The 21,252-nt window shown below is 33.1% G+C and overlaps 1 protein-coding gene across 1 annotated transcript in view; it reads right to left on the bottom strand.

The window, feature by feature from the left end:
- Nucleotides 1-107: 107 nt before the first annotated feature.
- The window catches only part of LOC145694059 (uncharacterized), a 33,786-nt gene continuing 12,641 nt past the window's right edge, over nucleotides 108-21,252 (bottom strand). Inside the window, exons 2-3 of the mRNA XM_081770202.1 lie at nucleotides 16,653-16,889; nucleotides 108-484 (exon numbers count right to left, since the gene is read on the bottom strand). Coding sequence (XP_081626328.1) covers nucleotides 231-484; nucleotides 16,653-16,889 — 491 coding nt within the window. The 3' untranslated portion in view covers nucleotides 108-230. The remainder of the gene's footprint in view (nucleotides 485-16,652; nucleotides 16,890-21,252) is intronic.

Here is a 21,252-nt window from a genome sequence, read left to right as displayed (position 1 = left end):
GTATAGACACTAGCTGCAAACCGTACTGTCATTCGAGCGAAATAAAAAGCCTGTAAAAATTATTACTTCTACACTTAAAAATATTGATGAATAAAGACATAAACATGTAAGTTACAAAATGAATTTATTACTAATAAATATGATATATATATATATATTTAAGTCCTACATACAATTCTTAATATGAACATCTGTATTTCTTAGAATTTATTATCTTACATTTTTTACTATCAAGCGTTCCAGTCAGAAATAGCTTTAAGAGGACCAACTGTTTGTCTGTGTTTATACAATGCTTCAACGTACCATGCGAAAGCTTTTGCAAAGTCTCTGCCGAATTGGTGGACTGTTTTATTTATAGCAATTCCATTGTCGTCAATAGCTTCCAGAGGGAAAGGAATTCGCAAAATCCTTGGCACCAACGCCATTCCAAGATGAAGCAAAAACGGCTGAATGACTGTTGTCACTCGTGCTCCACCTGTAGGATCTATAAAAATTTTAATAGTTTAATTCTTTACATAAATTTACAAGTAGTATGTGCATAAAGTAGTGTGTATGTCAACGATAGGAAAACACTAATAACAATAGATACAAGTTGTTATGTTCACAGTGTAATTTATATATATATATATATATATATATATATATATATATATATAGTATATAAATAACGACTTCCTTTAACAAAATAAAATCTATCAGTTACGAATGATTTATCTGTAAGCGCCACATAAGTTTTTTTTTCTATTTTTTCAAAAGCTAGGCATACATATGAGCTTAACTACGAGCTATTAGCATTTTGTTCAGTTTGCAACGATAACGTTTATGTATATTTAGTTATGGGGTAACAAGGACAATAGTCTGGTACCTTATGATAACAAATCTTGTGATTAGACGTGTTTAAACTTGTTTTATTTATGCTGTATGTATATTTAGTTATAAGGCAACAAGGACAATAGTCTGGTACCTTATGATAATAAATCTTGTGATTAGACGTGTTTAAACTTGTTTTATTTATGCTGTATGTATATTTAGTTATGGGGTAACAAGGACAATAGTCTGGTACCTTATGATAACAAATCTTGTGATTAGACTTGTTTAAACTTGTTTTATTTATGCTGTTAAAGATATAATAAGTGAGGAAGCCAGAAGTAATTGAAGTGTATTTTTAATTTCTGCAATATGAATGATAAGTATTAAGGAAATACAAAGTTTAAAAGTAACAAAAATAGTTTAATTAATTGAAATAACTATAAATTGAAATAACTATAAAAAGATAAATTTTGGTGATTATTAAAGTAATTTTAATCAAACTGGGACCACATATTTAATTATGTATGTTATAAGTTCCAATTAACCTATCGACTGATACATGTCTTAATTTTAGACAATACTTTCATTAAATAGAAATTAAAATTTAAGAGTTAATTATATTTTTAGAATAGAACATAAATCGTACTATGTATTGTCGTCGTACTAGTGTCATACTGAAGAGCTTAATGGAAGTATATTTTAGTATCAGTTTCATCTCAGTAACTGGCATGCTTCTCGTTAAGCATCAATTTTTAGATTTACAAAGAAACTGGTTTCCCTCCAATTTCTCAAAAACTACAGAAGAACTTCTATACGCATGCATATCATTTTGTTCAGCTTAAAAGTTCTATCGATTTGCATAGCCTTATCTTTGGACATTTGTGTTTTCGTTAAATGTTAATAATATTGCAGCATTGTGCTTATGAACTGCAGAAGGGAAAAATTGTGATTCATTATGAAAAAAAAAACTTTAAAAAACTAAATATTCCTGAACGACCTTCAGAATACCGTATCAACAACCATTTTGTTTATAAACTAACATTAAATTAGATATCATTAATCTAATATCCAACATTATAAGTGAAATTTCATGACACTTTATACCTAAATAGAATAATTGATTGAAAAGAAGCCATGAGTGTGTCCATAAACTATGCTAGTCTATATGTTAAGCACTTATCTACTATTGATCGGCTGGGTAAATAAGGAATGAGGCTCCAAAGACTTCCTGATTACTTCATAGCTATAACATATGAAAATCATTTTTTTCTCAAAACAAAATAGAATGACTGCTTTAAAAATATAAATCACATAGTTTTATATGAAATCACACTTGCATCACTACATCAATTTAAAATTTCATTTCAGCATGGGAGAATTGCACTCGTCTATTTTCCAGAAAGCACTTTGTTGGAGTAATCTGTGTTGTATAAAAGTTAGGTGCAAACAGAGCAAATATCTTAGATAAACACACTAAGACAAACAAGATGGAAAAAAAAACTTACAAAGTAAACACCCGCGAAACAACCAAAAAACAATTCACAAATAACTCGTAGAATATAAATGATCAGATACTCAATGTTACCACGTTCTTTTAATATTTTTCTTTTCTCTTTTCAGAAGAGACGGAGAACTTAAAGCAAAAATTAAATACTTATTTTGCTGAAGATTTTTTTTATTCTTTATAATATTCAGAAACTTTAAGTCTGTGATAAGTAGAACAAGAATTACGTATCTGAATTATTTTTAATAGAGTTTGTTATCAAGAAATCCCATTATTTTATAATCGCTTTGATATAATCACTTTTAACAATTTAGGATGTCATTCAATAATGTGTTCTCTGTCCACTGAATCTATGTGTGTTCTTGTGCATTCAGACGTTATAATCTACATTTACTTTAACCTTTTTCCTTATATTGTACTTGTCACATCTTATATATATACTGACTCCCGAACTGTTGGAATTCTACAAATTTTTACAAGTAGTATCCTAAACTATATGTAATAAGATACAATTTATGTGAGGACCTTACATTATTCTCTAACTGTGTAATATAACTGTTAAATTATTACTTAACTTCATAAGCGTACCTTGTGAAAATTCTTTGAACGATTAGAGTTATTAACAAAGTATAAAGAATATAGATTTACACCTATACTATTCTGTATGTTTGTATAATATTATGTGGTTTTAATCAATAAATATTTTCTATTATTTGCATTATTCATTTATTATTACTCATATTATTTCAATTCTACATTTGTAACTCATTTTAATTAATTTCTTTCATTGAATAGTAACACATGACGGATACATTGTAAGGTTTTCAATACATTTTTATACATAGATGAGAGTAAGATATATATTAAAAAATAATATATATTGTTAATAAGTCAAGTCACAAAAAGTTAAACAACTTAATAAACACATGGTCATAAAACACTGTAATTTGTTGATTTATATCATGAAATTAGAAAACACAAGCATAAAAATTTAAAAAATGAGCTACATATCTTTGGGTATCTAAATCGAAGCACTGTCAGCTTTGTTCAAAAATCAAAGTTAAATTAACTTAAGCGTCCAAATGAGATGATAATAACAAAATAAGATCAAATATCTTAGTTTATTAATATAATGTGAAATAATGTATTTAAAATCACAGCACGAAATTTAAGATATTTACGTAGATATTTAGGTGAATGATGACAATGGGAATAAGATAAAATCCAAATACTTTTTATAAAAAATTCAGAATTAATAACTAAGATAGAAGCAAGTCAAAGTTAAAAATAATTCATATTTAATAAACTAGGACATGTTTGAAATCAAGAAATAAAATATTACCTCTCTTACGACTAAATCAAGATAAAAATATAACAAACGGAGTTTCATTTCACAGTTGTGAAACTACGGTAGCCTTCCAAACTATGCGAATTCAATATTGAAACAGGTCTCTAACTTCCGTTTGCCACAGAGGATATGTGAGAGAATGAACCTGTTCATCTGACACCGAATTCATATCAAAAATATTTTCTTAGTATGTCTTACGGCTATCACTATATAGGAATCAATATTGAAACAGAAACTTCTACTATCTCTTACTAATTCCGGTTTTGGTAATGTTGGAGGTAAATGGTTATTTCTTCTTTAAGGTTAAAAGTAGTCCAGAATAAGACACATACTCTGTTGCGAGGTGTGCCAATCCATTGAGTAGATGTTCGGATGTATTTGGATGAAACAAATGTAATGGTCTTTGTGATCTATGTGTATCTGGAATAATTGAACTATTTGTGGATCAGAAACTTAACTGAAATTAGAACCACGAAATATTGTATCGAGGCATCTGTATATCTGCTTGATGTAGTTTGGTACGTGCGATAATATATAAGCATTGCGTGGACTTACTTCTTATGTTAATTAGGCTTACGAAATTTAGTCCAGTATATATTGCCAGTAGGGATACAATTTAATGTGGATTTTCTTATACTGCACAGCATTAGTGTACGGTCCCAAATACTCAACTTAATCAAATGTTTAATCGGATACTAAATTCGTATAAAAAAATTGTTTGTCGCCTCCTATTATTATTTTCGCTCTATGGGGATTAATACTAAAACCGGAAATGATATAGATTTCTACCATTTATGAGTGCAATAGAGGAGTAAAGTCGGAGATTTAAACTATTCTTACTGCACTGAATTCATATTAAAAACCTGTTTCCTGCTACCTACTATTTTTTTTCACTATAGGAGCAACGTTGAAACGACAAATCATAGATTTCCTGCACTTCCAGTTTCAATAGAAACATAAAGGTGGAGATAAAATTTATTCTTTGGAAGCTGAATCCATACCAAACAGCTGTAATTCACTGTATCTTAACATTTTTGCTCTATGGTAATCAATATTGGAACTGGAAAGTACTATATGTTTTATTACCTCCGGTTTCAGTGAAGTAATACGGGTGGAAATGGTATATTTTCTTGAGACGCCGAATCGATTGCAAAAACCTGATTGTCGTATCTATTACCGTTTTTGTTCTATGGCGATCAACGTTGAAACCGAAAATGGTAATTTCTACCACTTCCGGTTTGAATAGATTGTTAACCGAGAAAGGGAGACCCATTTTTAAGACGCTCAGTCAATTCAAAAAGAAAGAAAAAACTCTTTTTCATATCTCTCACTGTTTTGGCTTTACGTAAATCAATATTGAAACTGAAAGTAGTAGTAAATCTGCCACTTTTGGCGTTTGTAGTGTTACGGGTGGAGATAGTATATTTTCTTGGCACGCTGAACCGATTTCAGAAAACTGCTTCTCACTATCTATTATCCCTTTATGTTCTATCCCGATCAAGGTTGAAACCGGAAGTATTAGCAAATATTTACCACATTCAGTTTTAGTATAGTAATGCAGTGAAGGTAGTAAATTTTCCTGAACCGCTGAATCATTTTTAAAAAAGCTATTACTATTTTCGTTCTATGATGATCATGTTGCAATTAGAAAAGGTTGATTTCTATCACTTCTGGTTTGAATAGAGGGTTAACAGAGAAGATGGAACCATTTCTATGACGTTGAATCGATTTCACAGAACAGTTTGTCGACATATCTTACCGTTTGTGCTCTATTGAGATCAATTTTGAAACTGGAAGTACTAATAAATTTTTACCACTTCCGCTTTTAGTATAGTAATATGGATGAGGATGGTATCTTTTTTTCGACACGCTGAATCGATCCCAGGAAACTACTTGTCACTATCACTCACTGTTTTTCTTCTATGGCGAAGAAAATTGCAACCGGAAACGGTTTATTTTTACCATTTCCAAATTAAATAGAGTTAATTGAGGACGTGGGATCTGTTGTTGGGATCCTAAATCGATTATAAAAAATTGCTTCTCGATAACTCTTACTATTTTTGATCTCTGAAAATCAATATTAAAACTGGAAATACTAGTAAATTTATACCACTTTCAAATTCTGTAAAGTGTTACCGTTACGGTAAGAATGGTATGTTCCTTAAGACGCTGAATCGATTAAAAAAAAGTGCTTGTAGCTAGCTATTATCGTTTTTGTTCTATGATGGTCAATTTTTAAACCGGAAATGGTTGATCTTTATGTTTCAATAGAAAGTTAACGGGGAAGATGGAATCTATCCTTAGTACACGGAATCGATTGAAAAAAAAAAAGTTTCGACAGCTATTACCGTTTGTGATACTCAATAGTTCTGAAATCAATATCGAAACCAAGGAAGTACTATTAAATTTCTACTATTTTCGGTTTTAGTAGAATGTTGTGTAGGAAGGTCGTGTGCTTCCTTGAGACGCTGAATCAATTCCAAAAAAGAAGTGCTTGTCGTTATCGATTACCATTTTTGTTGTGTGGCGATCAATGTTGAAACCGGAATTTTTTTCTACCATTTTCGGCGTGATTATTATTATTACGTTGTTTACTGTATTTTAGTAGTTATATCAGTCATCACTTGATTTGCATATTATGATTGATTATTACCTTAACTACGTACACATATATCTTAACTGAACGTTACTTGTAAAGCTTCATGATAATAAAATATTCTATTCTATTGGAAGAATGATGAACATGCTTTCAGTTTTCGAGACTAATAGAGTTTTTATTCGAGAAGAAGTCGCGTACCAAGGAGGAAATCAGTATGGAAGTTTTATTTTATTTTCTTAATTAGGCTGAATAGAATTGCATTCAACTGCAAATGTGACTCTATTAGTGCTAAATTAGTTTTTTAAAAAAGTATTTTTTTTAGTTCATTAACTACTACATAGAACCTCACCTGGATTTATTCTTTATATGATCAGTAATAACATCTTAAAACTTGTTTACGCTCTCCTCGCTGGTCTACTGGGTAGTGCATGTGTCTTTGGTGCATATAATCCCGGTTTCGATTCCCAGTGGAAGAGTACAAAAAATGTAATTTTACCAATCATGCATTTTCATTGATCATCCGTCTCTTTAAGCTTAAAGGGAATAATTGTGCGACTTTGAACCAAAATAATAATAATAATAATAATAATAATAATAATAATAATAATAATAATAATAATAATAATAATAATAATAATAATAATAATAATAATAATAATAATAATAATAATAATTTCACTTTATAAAAAAATATTTAAAGATATAATTTCATTTATATAATGGGTAAAAAATGAGCAGAGAAAGATAATTGTAAGTGTCACTTCCGGTGAAACTGAACTATTAGGTGGAATGAACTGCGATCGGACTACAGAACAGTATCTAGATTGTTTAATTTCGGCAATGTACCCACAGATGGCAGGGCAAGTTTATTTCATATGGCATTACATTGCTTGAATGTGAATTGTAACTTTCTTTTCCGACTTCTTCGAAAGTTAGAAAATATGAATTGTTTTCTCTGAGCCGCCCAAATAATTTATTACTGCGTCCAAATTGCACTGAAGATATACTGTACTATTTCACTAAACACTGTCTCCTTCATCGATAGCTCAGGGTAACTCGCATGTAACTCTAGTCTTTTCTCAGAATGAAATTTTGCATTGATTACGTGTACCCAGTTCAACAATGACGCAAATGTCTTGTGCTAGCTTTTTTTTTTTTTTTTTCAACGATTATATTTACTCCTCTTTCTTTCTACTATAAATTTTTGCACTAAATTTTTGAAACGAAAAGTGTAGTGTGGAACTTGGCTAACCAGTGAAAAATACTTGTAAGATAGCTGTTATACTCGTTACCTATAAGTTTACATACCTTTTAACTTATCATTCAATTACTTTAAATTTTAGTTAACCAACTGTAATATACGTAATATAATTTACAAGTTTTGTAACACCTTCATTGTTCTATTGGCATACGCAATCATTGTAAGACATTATTCTGAGAAGAGCCAAGGTGTACATATGAGCTGCCCTGAGTTACCGATGAAGATGACGGTATTTCCCGAAATAATACAATTTAGAGGCAATAAGTAATTATTTGTTGAACATTAAATATCTTGGTACTTTTTAAATTACTTTCTTTTTACCAAACACCTCTGTCTAAGTAAAAACAGTAAAAAACAGAAAAATCTGACTGCTGAATTGATGAGGAAACAATCACCCCTTTGGCTTGCCAGTAGCGAAATGTTCAATGTATTCTTCAAATCTTCTGATTTTCTAACTAGGGATGATTCCATACCGGGACCAAGTACCTGGAGAAAACCTATATATCGTCTGAAAGCTCTTGTCACGAGAAGTACGAAACCGTTTTCAAATCACGGGCAAACCCGCAACTTGACTCTATAAGGGGCCGCTTTGTTGGTGTTTGTGACCCTATGTATGGCACATTCGACAGAATAAAAATGAATGTTTAGATGTATCATGCAAAATCGCATGAGCGCATAATGTTCTTTTTTGGCTCATTGCTAGAACGTGAGTTGGGCAAAGGTTTGACAATATCACTTTGCACCATGACGTACCATTTGGTCAGTGTTGCCAATGTACTGTAAATACAATGTGGAAGATGGTTTCTTTACTACTGGATGTATATCCATGAAACGTGGCATAAACATCATTTGTTATTGGAGAAAATATACTGTGGATGTATTCCTCTCCCAAGTACCCCAGTTTGTCAGTGTTTCCAACCAAGTTTTGTAAAAATGAGAAATTGTAAAACAAGTTCCGTACAATGAAACGTTTATACGCCAAGCTTGGTGGAAACATCACACGACACTATGAGTATTACCGTCTCCCAACCATCCTAGGTTGTCAGTGTTACCAACCAAGTGTAAACATCATAATGTGGCAAATGATGTGCGTGCCACTGAACGAATATAGAACAAATGTGACAGAAGCAGTATTGGACAATGGAAAACATAGTGTGAATGTTTCTGTCTCCCAAAAACCCCAGTTTGACAGTGTTGTCATCCAATGCGAACATTCAAGATTTTCACATGAAGTCGACAGCATTGGTTTACATAATTAGACTGCGACCCGTCCTAGTTTGTAGTATGTTAGTGTAAACCCACAAGCATTCATATTATCAGTATTTCCAACCATTCTAAAATACATTTTCTCGAAAGGTTGCCTGACCATTGCATGCATAGAGACAACTTGAAATAAACATCATTCGGCACAACAACAAACATACTGCGGTTGGTACCATTCCCCAAATATCCGTCTGTCAGTATTGCTAACGTTTTCAAAATGAAAATTCTTCAAATAGCAGTATACTAGCTTGGCGGTATTTTTATATTGTCTAATAATATGAACGTGTGGCTGAACATATATCATGAGACATGACTGTTGACCACACAGCAGCGAAGGGCACTGGTTAGGAGCTCGTATAGAAAGAAAAGGTTGGATGAGTCATGCATACATCTGATCATAGGAGCATTATTATGACATGGTGAGGCAACCTTTCGAGAAAATATATATTAAAATGGTTGAAGACACTGATAACCTAACCTCCGGTGCTTGGGGTCCCTGGTTCGATCCCAGCTCGCGCCATGTGGACTTTGTGGTGGACAAACACCGTGCTCGTAGGTTTTCTCGGGATTCTCGCGTTGCCTCCCACTTTCTTCATTCCACCATTTCATTCATTTCTCATCATCACCGTCTCCTTTAGCCTAATCGGCATAATCTTGGGACGTAAAACTTAAAGATTTCATTTCATTTTACTGATAACCTAGGATGGTTGGGAGACGGTAATGCTCAACGTCTTTTCGCTATAGTGTCGTGTGATGTTTCTGCCAAGCTTGGTGTATAAAAGTCTCATCCTACGGAACCTTTTTTACAACTTTTCATTTTTACAAAATTTGGTTGGAAACACTGACAAACTGGGTACTTGGGAGAGGAATACGTCCACAGTATATTTTCTGCAATGACAAATGATGTTTATGCCACGTTTCATGGATATACATCCAGTAGTATAGAAACCATCTTTCATTGGCAACACTGACCAAATGGGTACGTCAGGGTGCAAAGTGATATTGTCAAACCCTTGCCCAACTCACGTTCTAGCAATGAGCCAAAAAAGAACATTATGGGCTCAGGCGCTTTCGCGTGATACATTTAAATATTCATTTTTATTCTGTCGAATATGACATACATAGGGTCACAAACACCAACAAAGCGGCCCCTTATAGAGTCAAGTTGCGGATTTGCCCTTGATTTGAAAACGATTTCGTACTTTGCATGACAAGAGCTTTCAGACGATATATAGGTTTTCTCCATGTACTTGGTTCTAGTATGGAATCATCCCTAGTAAGTCAATTCAGTAAACCTAACAAACTTAGTTATCTCTCAATTAATCCATCTAACTATTTGTGAAGAAATGCTACAAACATTTCCCTACAGACAATCAGTCCTATCTTTTCTCTGCTCGTATAGTAGTTCTTTCTCTTTCTCATTAAGAGTAGGATATTGTTTCGGATACTAAATTTTGTTTTATTAAATTCTGCTTTTCTTGTAAATTTATTGCTACGAAAAACGTATAAATATGCCGCTTACAAAGATAACTTTGGCACTTATTATTCTAAGCAACCATTTTACTTTATTCTTCTTCTATGTTTAGGCAATATCATTATCGTTAGTGGTAATATACAAGTAAAAATATTTTTTCATAATCAGAAATACATACAATAATGGGCCATATTGCAACATTTGTTTTGTAAATCTAAATTAATATATACATAATTTAAAAATCTTTATTTAAAATTTGTATCAATTTATGCAATAAGTATCTTAGAGATGAAGGCAAGTGTCAAATTTGGAATTTTATCATCGAACAGCATTCATTCAACTTTTTTTTTTTAAATTCTGATTTGCTTTCCTTTACTTTCAACTTCAGTAAATGTTTGATAAATAAATAAAGGAAGAAGAAACACTTCTGTCCCTTCGGTGTATTTTTCACACTTTATTAGGTCCTGTGCATAACACCAATTAATATATTCGTAATGATCATGTCCTCTTGCACACATCTTTTCCCCTTTAGTAAAGTTCATAGTAGCAGTATTTGGGATTCATGGGCACGTTTAACCTTTTATTTTTTTCTTTCTTCATAAAGCTAATATAAAATAAATTAAATAGTGTAAAGTAAACAATTCAAGAGAAACTAAATTCTGCTTGTACTTCCATAAGTACCATCAGTATACAAAGTAGAGAATGGAAACATTACACCTTACATGATACCAATTTTCAAATATTGTTCACCTTGATCTGACTTTGAGAAACTAGTTTCTCCTAAAGAACGTTTTCGGATATGGAAACAGCTACGAATCTCAATAAAGAATGTACCATTAATCCAAAACTTTGAAGGCCATATTATCGGGCTAATCAATTCAAATTGACAATAAAAGAGAAGTCTCCATAATTAAGTATTTGAGAATCTATAAATCAAAGACAACAGTCCCACCACAAACCGGACGAGCAAATAGTTTTTGTCTAAAATAATCATTACAGTGTATAGTAATAAGATTATATTTATATTTTAAAGATGCTTTTTGTCCGTTTTTAGACGACTTTGGTATCACTAAGATAGTATGTATATGTTTTGTTGAGATCTATTTCAATCGATTGATGCGTATATGTTCTGTTGGGATGTATTTCAACTGATTGAATTCAACGTGTTAATTCTTATAATACAGTAAGCTACTGTACATATGGTTCAGTTAATTAATTTGCTATTCTTACAATCAGTTTCAAAGGCGAGTTAAAAAAAAAGAAGAAGAAGAAGAAGAAAGAAAACTTCGATTAATTTAATGAAAATTATGATCCAATTTTGAACAATCCCGTGCTTTTCTCATCATTCCGATAATGCGTGGAAAAACATAAGATATACTGGTACTTTTGTTTTCTGAATTTATGAATTGTACAAGTACGTTTTATTTTAGCTAAACAATTTTAACTTTTGGTGTTCTCAGAGCCGGTGCTACCGTATGTGCAGCACGTGCATTTGTACATGGCGGCAACTCTTCGGGAGTGGCAAAAACTGACGAAGTATTCAAAATTGTAATATATATGAAAAATATATTATTTATAAATATTTCTTATTGGAATCAGACTTCATGATGATGTTAGTTAAATTTACTTATCTTTTCCTCCCTTGCCATATTACATCCACATACCCATGTTTACGTTGCATTAGTTTAAGATTGCATGAACAATGTTAAAGCAAATGGTTGATGGTTATCAAGTACGTGATTCAAGCAGGAACTGAATTTTCTGACACTAATGAAAACCTCTTCCATTCAGTTATTTATCACATTAGATATGAAAAGTAGCCTTGTTTTAATCATAAACAAGATTCTTATCGTTGAAGGTGAAAACATATCTTCTTTTAGTGTTGAAGGGAAAACCAAGAACTAAAAAAGGTTTGTACTTGAACTTGATATTGCATTCTATAACAACGAGTATTACCATTTTTCCTTTGCAGGTGTGTTTGCTTTGTTTTATAACTAACATAATATGTAGATTTAAAAAAAATAGCACAACAGACACAACGAGACTTAATTCAAAGTGTCCAATTCTATATTCTTGTAAAAACTGGATTTGAACGGTCTCCCCCTCCTCCCTTCGTAGTTTAATGGCGAGGTAACAGCTAATTAATATATTTGATTTCTGATAAACTGACAATGAATACCATCGATTAAAATATTTTAACTTCGTAATGTGTTATGGAAAATTATTGAATGTGTGCGTGTCAGTATCGGAAAAGGATGTCCGAAAAAGAACGCAATATTTTGAACAATGTGGTTTCTTGCGCAAATCACATCCGAGTGACTACACATATAAAAACTTTGCTAGAATTAGAAGTCTTGCCAAGAAGGTACAGCGACGTAAATATTTTGAATACATGGACTCAATTGGTGAGTTTACTGTTAGTAACCCTAAAGTCTTTTGGTCTGTAATTAAATCTAGAACAAAATCTCCGGGCATACCGGCAACAATTCAAGATGAAAATACTGAAGCGAGTGATGATCAAAGACCAGACCTCTTCAATAACTACTTCTGCAAAACATTTACTTCCCTTTCCTCTACAACCCATCTCCCCCCTCTCCACCCCATCTGTTCGGACACCTTATCCATTCTCTCTACCACCCCGGGCGAAGTTCTGGCTCTCTTGCTATCGTTATCTCCACATAGATCACTTGGACCTGATAAAATTAGTCCTCTCTTTCTCAACAAAACTGCTTCAGTTATTGCGGTTCCTCTATCTATCTTATTCAATAGATGCTTCAAGGAAGGGTATTATCCCACCAGTTGGAAACTGGCTCACGTGACCCCAATATATAAATCAGGACTTAAAGATCATGTATCCTCCTATAGGCCAATATCTCTTCTTTCTGTAATATCAATTATCTGCGAAAAAATAATTAAAGACAGGCTACTTAAATTCACCTCACCTTACATCCATAGTTCTCAGCACGGCTTTCTACCGAAAAGCTCAAGTCTCTCAAACTTAAGTACTCTTCTTTCCTGTGCAGTCAAATGTATGAATAACAATACTCAATTAGATGTTATCTACTTTGATCTCTCGAAGGCCTTTGATTCTGTCAGTCACATTCATCTTCTTCATAAACTCTCCAATAGATTTAATGTACATGGCAAATTTCTCTCTCTAATCACAAGCTACTTGAAGGACCGTAAACAGAGAGTTGTTCTTTCAGGGGCGACTTCTGACCCCCGACCCGTGATCTCAGGGGTGCCTCAGGGGAGTGTACTTGGGCCTCTACTGTTTGTCCTGTATATGGATGATCTCTACACGCACTTATCAGCTCAACCTAGTGGCCTTCTGCTTTTTGCTGACGATTGTAAGTTATACAGAGAAATATCGTGTCTCCATGACACAATTGCTCTGCAGGAAGACATAAATTACCTTACAGGCTGGTGTGAAATGTGGCACTTGAAACTCAACAGTAAGAAATGTGACAGTATTACTATTACTTTGAAAAAGTCTCCTGTTCCCTCCACATACCATATCAACGATTCCCCTATCACACATTCTGCTAGTCATAACGATCTTGGTGTCATCTTTGATTCAAAACTCACCTTCTCTGACCACATCTCCTCAATACTAAAGAATTCAATGCGCATGTTGGGACTTCTTTATCGATTCACCGAACTACGCACTGTTTCTTCATTAGCAACTTTTTATAAGACTTTAATAGCGCCCAAGATCGAATACTGCTCTTCCATATGGGCCATGGCAGCACCTACACATCTCTCCAGACTTGATTCTGTTCTCAATTTCTTCATTGCTATAGTCCGATTTCGTGTTCCTGCACTTCGAATATTATCTAAGAAGGAGCTCTTGCGACATCTTAATATTCAGACTCCTGAAGTACGCAGAAATATCTCTGACCTGAAATATCTACATAAAATAGTTAATGGAACCTTAAGATCGGAAATATTACTTCAGGAACTATCCTTACGTGTCCCTTCCCGCATCACTCGGAATACCCACCTATTCTATCTTGCCCGTCCTTGGTTGGCTGTTATACAGAGGTCTCTTTTTTATAGAATACCAAACAGTTATAATCAAGTAACAACTGATGTGGACATTTTTTCGAGCTACCCAGTGTTTGAAAGAGCAATTAAACGAGCTTTGACGGAATAGTTTTACTTTTACACTCTTTTTTTTCTATGTTGTTGTTATTGTTGTCTTGTTTTTTTTCTTTCTTTTGTTAGCATGTCCCTGTGTAAAATGGCAAAGTTATGCTGTATCTGGGAAATTGTTCAATAAATAAATAAATAAATAAATATTTAGAAACTGATGAAAGAAACGTAATACATGATGATGCATTATGTAAAACCACTAAAAAAGAAGTGACAATTACTTCTAATAGTGGATCCAGCAATTTCGAAATTACTATCAGTGAAGGCAGATAATAATAAAAAGAAAAAAAAAATCCAACCCCAAAAATTGGTACTAAAGGGCTTCTAGAGAGACCAGGGACTGATTTTGTTTTGACATGTAACTCAAATAGTAGAAAATGTTCACGTCACCTTTATACACGTGAACTAAAATACGATGAATATATTAATAGATCGAGGTTGGTGTATTCTAGGTGGATTTACGGTTTATTGGTTAGAGTGCTGGACTCACGTCTACGTGGTCTCGGGTTCGATTCTCGGCTGGTGCGTTCCAATTTCGGCTTCTACCCAGCGTCCTGAGTCAAACTGGGGAATCAAGCGAATATAATAGATGTGACAACTACTAGATCCAGGAAGCTCCAGGTAAGCCTATTTGTGGTAAAGCGACGCAACATGTTCACCAAGTGTTCGTTGCTAGGCTATTAGAAACGTCGTTTAGCCTGTCTCTAACAGATAGTGTTCGAGCGACTCAGCCCTGAAAGGGTTGTCACACCAATGGTTTAAGACTAGGTTGGTGTATTTTAACGAAAGAAAAAAAAAGTTTTATATTCCTTTTGCAAGTTGTATTCCACGGATATTATTTCGCAAATCATTTCAGATGGGGATTATGTTTGGGGCATTTTCATGCTTATCTTAATAAACATGGCCAATTGAAAAGTCTCGTAAGAAGTGGATTGAGTTGTCGTCTACCAGACTGAAATCAAAACAGACAATCGAATCAACACAACAAATGTTGTACATTTTATTATTGAAAATGATTTTACTCCCAATGCCGCAAGTAGCCTTAAGTACATATATTACTGTCAATAGTTGTAACAGTTGCAAGCGGCAAGAAGAACACATTTAAATTGAAACTTACTTAATCTTTACAATGATTGTAAATCAAAAGAAAGAACTTGTCATAATCTCAATTGAACCGAAATCAGACAAACCTTGAAGTATACTGCCCTTATTTCCTATTTTGCGAGTATGAAATGAATAATAGTTTCTTTAAAAAAAGAATAGAGTAATGATTCACTTTAAGAATGACAGTATAATTAAGCATGTATAATTTTGTGGTTCTTCACCCCTCAAGATGAGAAGTTAACAAGAGGCTGTAAATATCTTCATTTCTTTTTTGTATATAGATAGATAGAATATTAGAATACATAGAATATTATATTTGACATAAATTAATTTCGATGAATTATTAATATTTCGTACATTCCCAAAGTCATCAACAGTTGGGTTCAAGCGATCCATAGCGGCTAAATTTATATATATATATATCACAGAGCTTTAAATGAAAAAATACACTTAGTACTACCTAGATGAGGTGTCAGCAAATCCCAAAGTGGGTAAAAGCGTGAAAACCCAAATAAAAATTAAATTCTACAAAAATATGCTAACACAATAGTGGGTTAAGACTCCAGCGAAGAATAGGAAAAAGCATAGCAAACCAGAACGTCTAGTGCGAGTTCTGTAGGTAAACAAATTACTGGTCGCGTACCATAGAAGCTGTCTCTGTATTACAAGGCAAAAATGTGTTCTTTATGGAGAAGGAAGAGTGGCAAGTGATACTACTGTAGAGGGTGCCAAATGATGTTATTGCAGGAGATAGAAAATGATGCTATTGCAAGGGTTGGCAAATTGCCTAGCGTCGTCTTGGGTGTTCTACCCGTGTTTTTTCTTTATTTTAAGTGGCGTTTCAAAATATGCTTACTTTCTTTATCACTAGAATTACCAAACAGAAGCTCTCATTATAAAGACAGTAAGTTCTCTTTGAAACGTCAGTTAAAATAAACAAAGCACGAATGGAACACCAAAAGGTCAAAAGTTTAAGTTATTTAAATACAGATGTCTCCATGAAAATTATGTGAAATACATAAGTTTTACTTTGTTTTCATAGCACATTTTAATGAATCTTTTATTGACTTTTACATTTCATATAATTCAATCGATTTGGCTTTAGAAAAGAAGTGTAGAAATATGTTTACTAACCAGTAGTGTATGAACAAATCCCACATGGCCGATGACAGAATGACGATGGTGGAAAATGATCCAGCATATTTGACAACGCAGGAGGAACACCACAATTGTACTCTGTTGTTAGCACTACAAATCCATCCGCATTCCGAATCTCACAATCTGCTTGCTTTAACCAATCGGGAGCTTTATCACGAGAACTATATAGATGAATAGGAGTTTCTAGTAATGGAAAACGAATGTTTGCTGGATCTGAAAATATGAAAATTATACAGTATTTAATTAAATTATTATTTATTTTTGAAGTTCAAACTTACCCTAATGAACAAAATTTTGGTACGGAGAAGAAAAGATATAAAAAGATCAATGACGGATTTCCAATCATAGTTTATCTTTTTATTCCACATACAATAAATAATTTATTTTCCATATGTAGATTTTTGAGTACGTGGATTTTTTGTTTTCACAGTGATTTTTTCGCCTTTATTTGAGAAATTTGAAAAAAAAAAAACAGGATTCAAAAATTCAATTTAAACTTTAAAATCCCTTATTTATATAACTTTGTTTGCACCTTACTATTCTTTTAAATTTCACTTTGTTTAAATTTTGGATTTTTTAATGTATTATATATAACACTGGCTTACAGTGGTTTTGGTGCCGGGTGTTTCTTAGCTGATTTGAAGTAGAATTGGGACGCTGAATCCAAATATGGCGTTAGTTTTCCCCTAACAGCTTTAGTTTTTGAGATATAGGAATTGCAAGACTGACCTGCTACAACGTTGAAAATTGCATAGGTGCTGTTTTACTGTAAGTGAAAAGAAAACTATGACATTTAAATCTGTTATTTGGAACACTTTGAAAATAATGAAAACCATATAAACACAAACATCAAGTACATAATAACTCTGTAACTACATTTTATAATAGTTTTTATGAATAAAAAATCAAATAATTTGTTCAAAACGATCTATTCAACACTTCGGAAGCTTCGTTTTCGTGACATCCTTGAATGTTTCTTTGCACAGTCTCTTTTTAGGTTCCAGCAGTAATCTGCCATCATATGGGCATCCCATCTTCCTTGGTAGCGGTCCTCCATTGTTTTAATATCTTGGTGAAATCTTTCACCTTGTTCTTCACTCAGACTGCCTACGTTGTCTGGGAAACGGTCCAAATGGCTGTGCAGGTAATGAATTTTGATACTCATATTACATCCAAATTTTTGGAATGCATTAAGCATCTGGTTCACTAGCTCAACATAGTTATCAGCTTTATTATTGCCAAGGAAATTCTTGATAACTTCTACAAATGAGGTCCAATCTCTACGTTCAGTCTCATTCATGGACTCCACGAAAGCCGGATCTTTCATGAGTTGTCTTATTTGGGGACCATCAAATATTCCAGCTTTTAATTTTTCTGTGCTGATCTGAGGTAGCTTGTTTCCCATGTAAGCAAAGCACGGCCCGTCCTTATTTAGCGCCTTTACAAACTGCTTCATCAAACCGAGCTTGAGATGTAGAGGTGGCAAAATGATTTTGTCACACTCAACAATAGGCATGTTAATAATATTTTTCTTACCAACAACCATGTCGTCTCTCTGCGGCCACTCTTTTTTTGACCAATGGTTTGCTTTGTCTCTGCTATCCCACAGACATAGAAAACAAGGATATTTTGTGTAGCCACTTTGCTGTCCAAGAAGAAAGTTCACCATCTTTAAATCCACACAAATCACCCACTGATGGTCCTGATATTTAATTTTTTCCATAACCAAAGCAATTGCTTCATATTCTTCTTTCAGTCGTGTTGAATGAGCGATTGGAATTGAGCCATATTTATTGCCATTGTGTAGAAGGACGCATTTTAAACTTCGCTTGGAGCTATCAATAAACAGGCGCCAATCATCTGGATTGTATTCTGGAAGACCCATGTGTTCTAGGAGACCTCTAACATCGTGACAGAATACGAGATTTGTGTCTTCAGTGAAAAATGGTAAAAATTCCTTTTCCCTTGTTCGGTAGAATGTGATTTTAGTTCCTTGTTCTAGTACGTTTTTCTCCTTCAATCTGGAAGCAAGTAATTCAGACGATTCTTTTGAAAGATTAAGGTCCCTAACTAGATCATTTAGCTCATCTTGATTAAACTGTTGAGGAATTGTTGACATTCCCTCATAATCACTGTCACTTCCATCATCCATGTCACAAGAATGTTCACTACGTTCGTTTTCAGTCTCACAAAGCTCTGGCAAGTGGTGAAACTTTGGGATTGGTATTTCATCGGAATGAACAACTGGACGTCTTGCTGAAGGCAGATCAGGATATGTCCACTTGTTCCGGTTATTTCTATTCATACCCGTAACATTTACCAGGCAGAAATAACAGTCATCAACATGGTTTGTGGGTTCCCTCCAAACCATTGGAACACCAAACTTAAGACTTTTTCTTTTTCCAGTTGTCCACTGTCGCAAGTGTTCAGTACACATTTTACACACAATATGTGGAGCCCACGTTTTATCTTGGTCCCCTAGGCGTACACCAAAATATGCATGATATGCTTTTTTTACAAAGTCACTGATATGTTTTCTATTGTCTTTAAATGTGTACTCACCACATATGTAGCAAAACACATCAGGATGGTTAACACAACTTCTTCGACTTGAACTCATTTTATGTTCAGGCCACTAACACGGATGTTAAATATAAAGCCTTAGTATACGCGATACAAGTTATGATTTCAGAACAAAACTCACATGTTCCAACATGTCACTCCACCTGCAAGACAACAACTACGATCCACTAGCCAAGTAGAATACCAATGCAATCTAGTGGACGTTCCTGGAACTACTATATGACTAGTTTCCGTTTAGTACCGACAGATAGCAGCACTAATGAGAAAAGAGCGCCGTTCTTCCAAATAGAAATCTCTATAGAGCACAGTAGGATTTATTTGAGTTGCAGAGTTTATAAGATCATATTCAAACTTGTTATTACGAGAATATTTGTATTTCTTTTGCTTATTTTGTATACTATTGCAAGAAGCATGCAGAAATAGTGGTTACATCATTTATAATTTACATATTTATTTTGGATTGTAATATTTCTTCCACACATTGTAACGTAAATAACACTACTGGTACAGTAGCCTGTATCTACCAAAGTAGAGCTGATAGAAAAAAACTGCTTACATTATTGGATTCAGCGCCCCACACATAGTTAAAATCAGCTCTAAAATTTTAGGCACCAAGAAAAAATTTTTTTCTGTAGGCCTGTGTAATTTATTATAATTTATAATTATAGTTTATTATAATTTATGTATTTTATATCCATGTCAAAACTTTGAAAAAATAGACTTATTAAAAACCAGGATGTTTATATAGAAAGGTAGGTATGACGTATGAGTGTTAACAAACGCACAATTCCAAGTTAAAATGACTTTCCAACAAATACTATTGAGATGTTGATATAACATTTACTCACAATTAGGCAAACAATGACTATCTGATACACCCTACATTTAAATTTCATAAATGCTTGAGTTCTGTTTGTCATGCCCTAATAAGAGGTTCTTGTTATGAGGTCTTTGGTTAATATCTTCACAAATTTTTGAATGAGTGCTTCTCTTGTAGCAACATTTCACTATATTCCGTCTTACTTTTACTTTGAAGATTCATTTTAATCAATCATGTTTGAGTTATAGAACTAGTGGGATAATGTCATAGTATATTTTCCTCTCTATAATGTACAGAAATTTGCTTTATGAAATGTTAAACGTACCACATTAGAAAAGGAAAGGTAGTCTCAAGGATGACATACTGTTGCTGTAGGTTCTACTAGATTCCACTAAATTCCATATACCAGTATATATGCTATTAGTTTATATGCTGTTTGCAAATCATTGGATGCATATAATCATGTGTCTTCATATAGTTACAATTCTTTTAAATATGATTGAAGTACTTTAAAAATAGATCGAAGATGAAATACGAGGAGAATTCCATAAGTTTTCAAATAATCTTAATCAATTAAAATTCATTTTGCTCTTTCCTTTTTCTTCTATTTTATTGTCATTATTATCATTAATTGTCTTTGAAAACTTTTATTTTTTACCAGCATTGGAAAAGACTCATAGTACGAATACATAAGCAACACAGAAATGATTAATTTTCTATTTGAACTGTTATCTGTTTTATCATTTGTTATAATAGTTTCTGTCAACTTTTGAACAAGCATGTTTTACAACAAGTAACATAATAATGCTATTTTCATTGAAAATTTAATAAATAAACACAATCAACTTAGTTTCAATGGAATGTTATTCTAAATCTCAACTCTGAAAACAAGACTTCTTTGTCATGTGGCTAGACCTTTGGTACACGAGGTCTTGAGTTCAATTACCGGTTAAAGAATACAAGACTGGCTCATATTCCGGTGTTAACAAAGGACGTATATGCAAATCAATCACTTCTAAAAGATTAAAATAGAAAGAAGCTATCTGAAGTGCTATCTGTTATCTGAAAATTTAAAATGTGCATACAAGGTATGAATGGCTGAAAACCATAACAATATAAGTGCATAAAACTTGTTTGAAACAAAAACGAGTTTAAATTTGACTGATCTTATAA

Source organism: Thermobia domestica, chromosome 9 (genome assembly GCF_964235325.1).
Source record: "Thermobia domestica chromosome 9, izTheDome1.hap1.1, whole genome shotgun sequence".
Taxonomy (NCBI): Eukaryota; Metazoa; Arthropoda; class Insecta; order Zygentoma; family Lepismatidae; genus Thermobia; species Thermobia domestica.
This window is presented reverse-complemented; position numbering and strand designations above follow the sequence as displayed.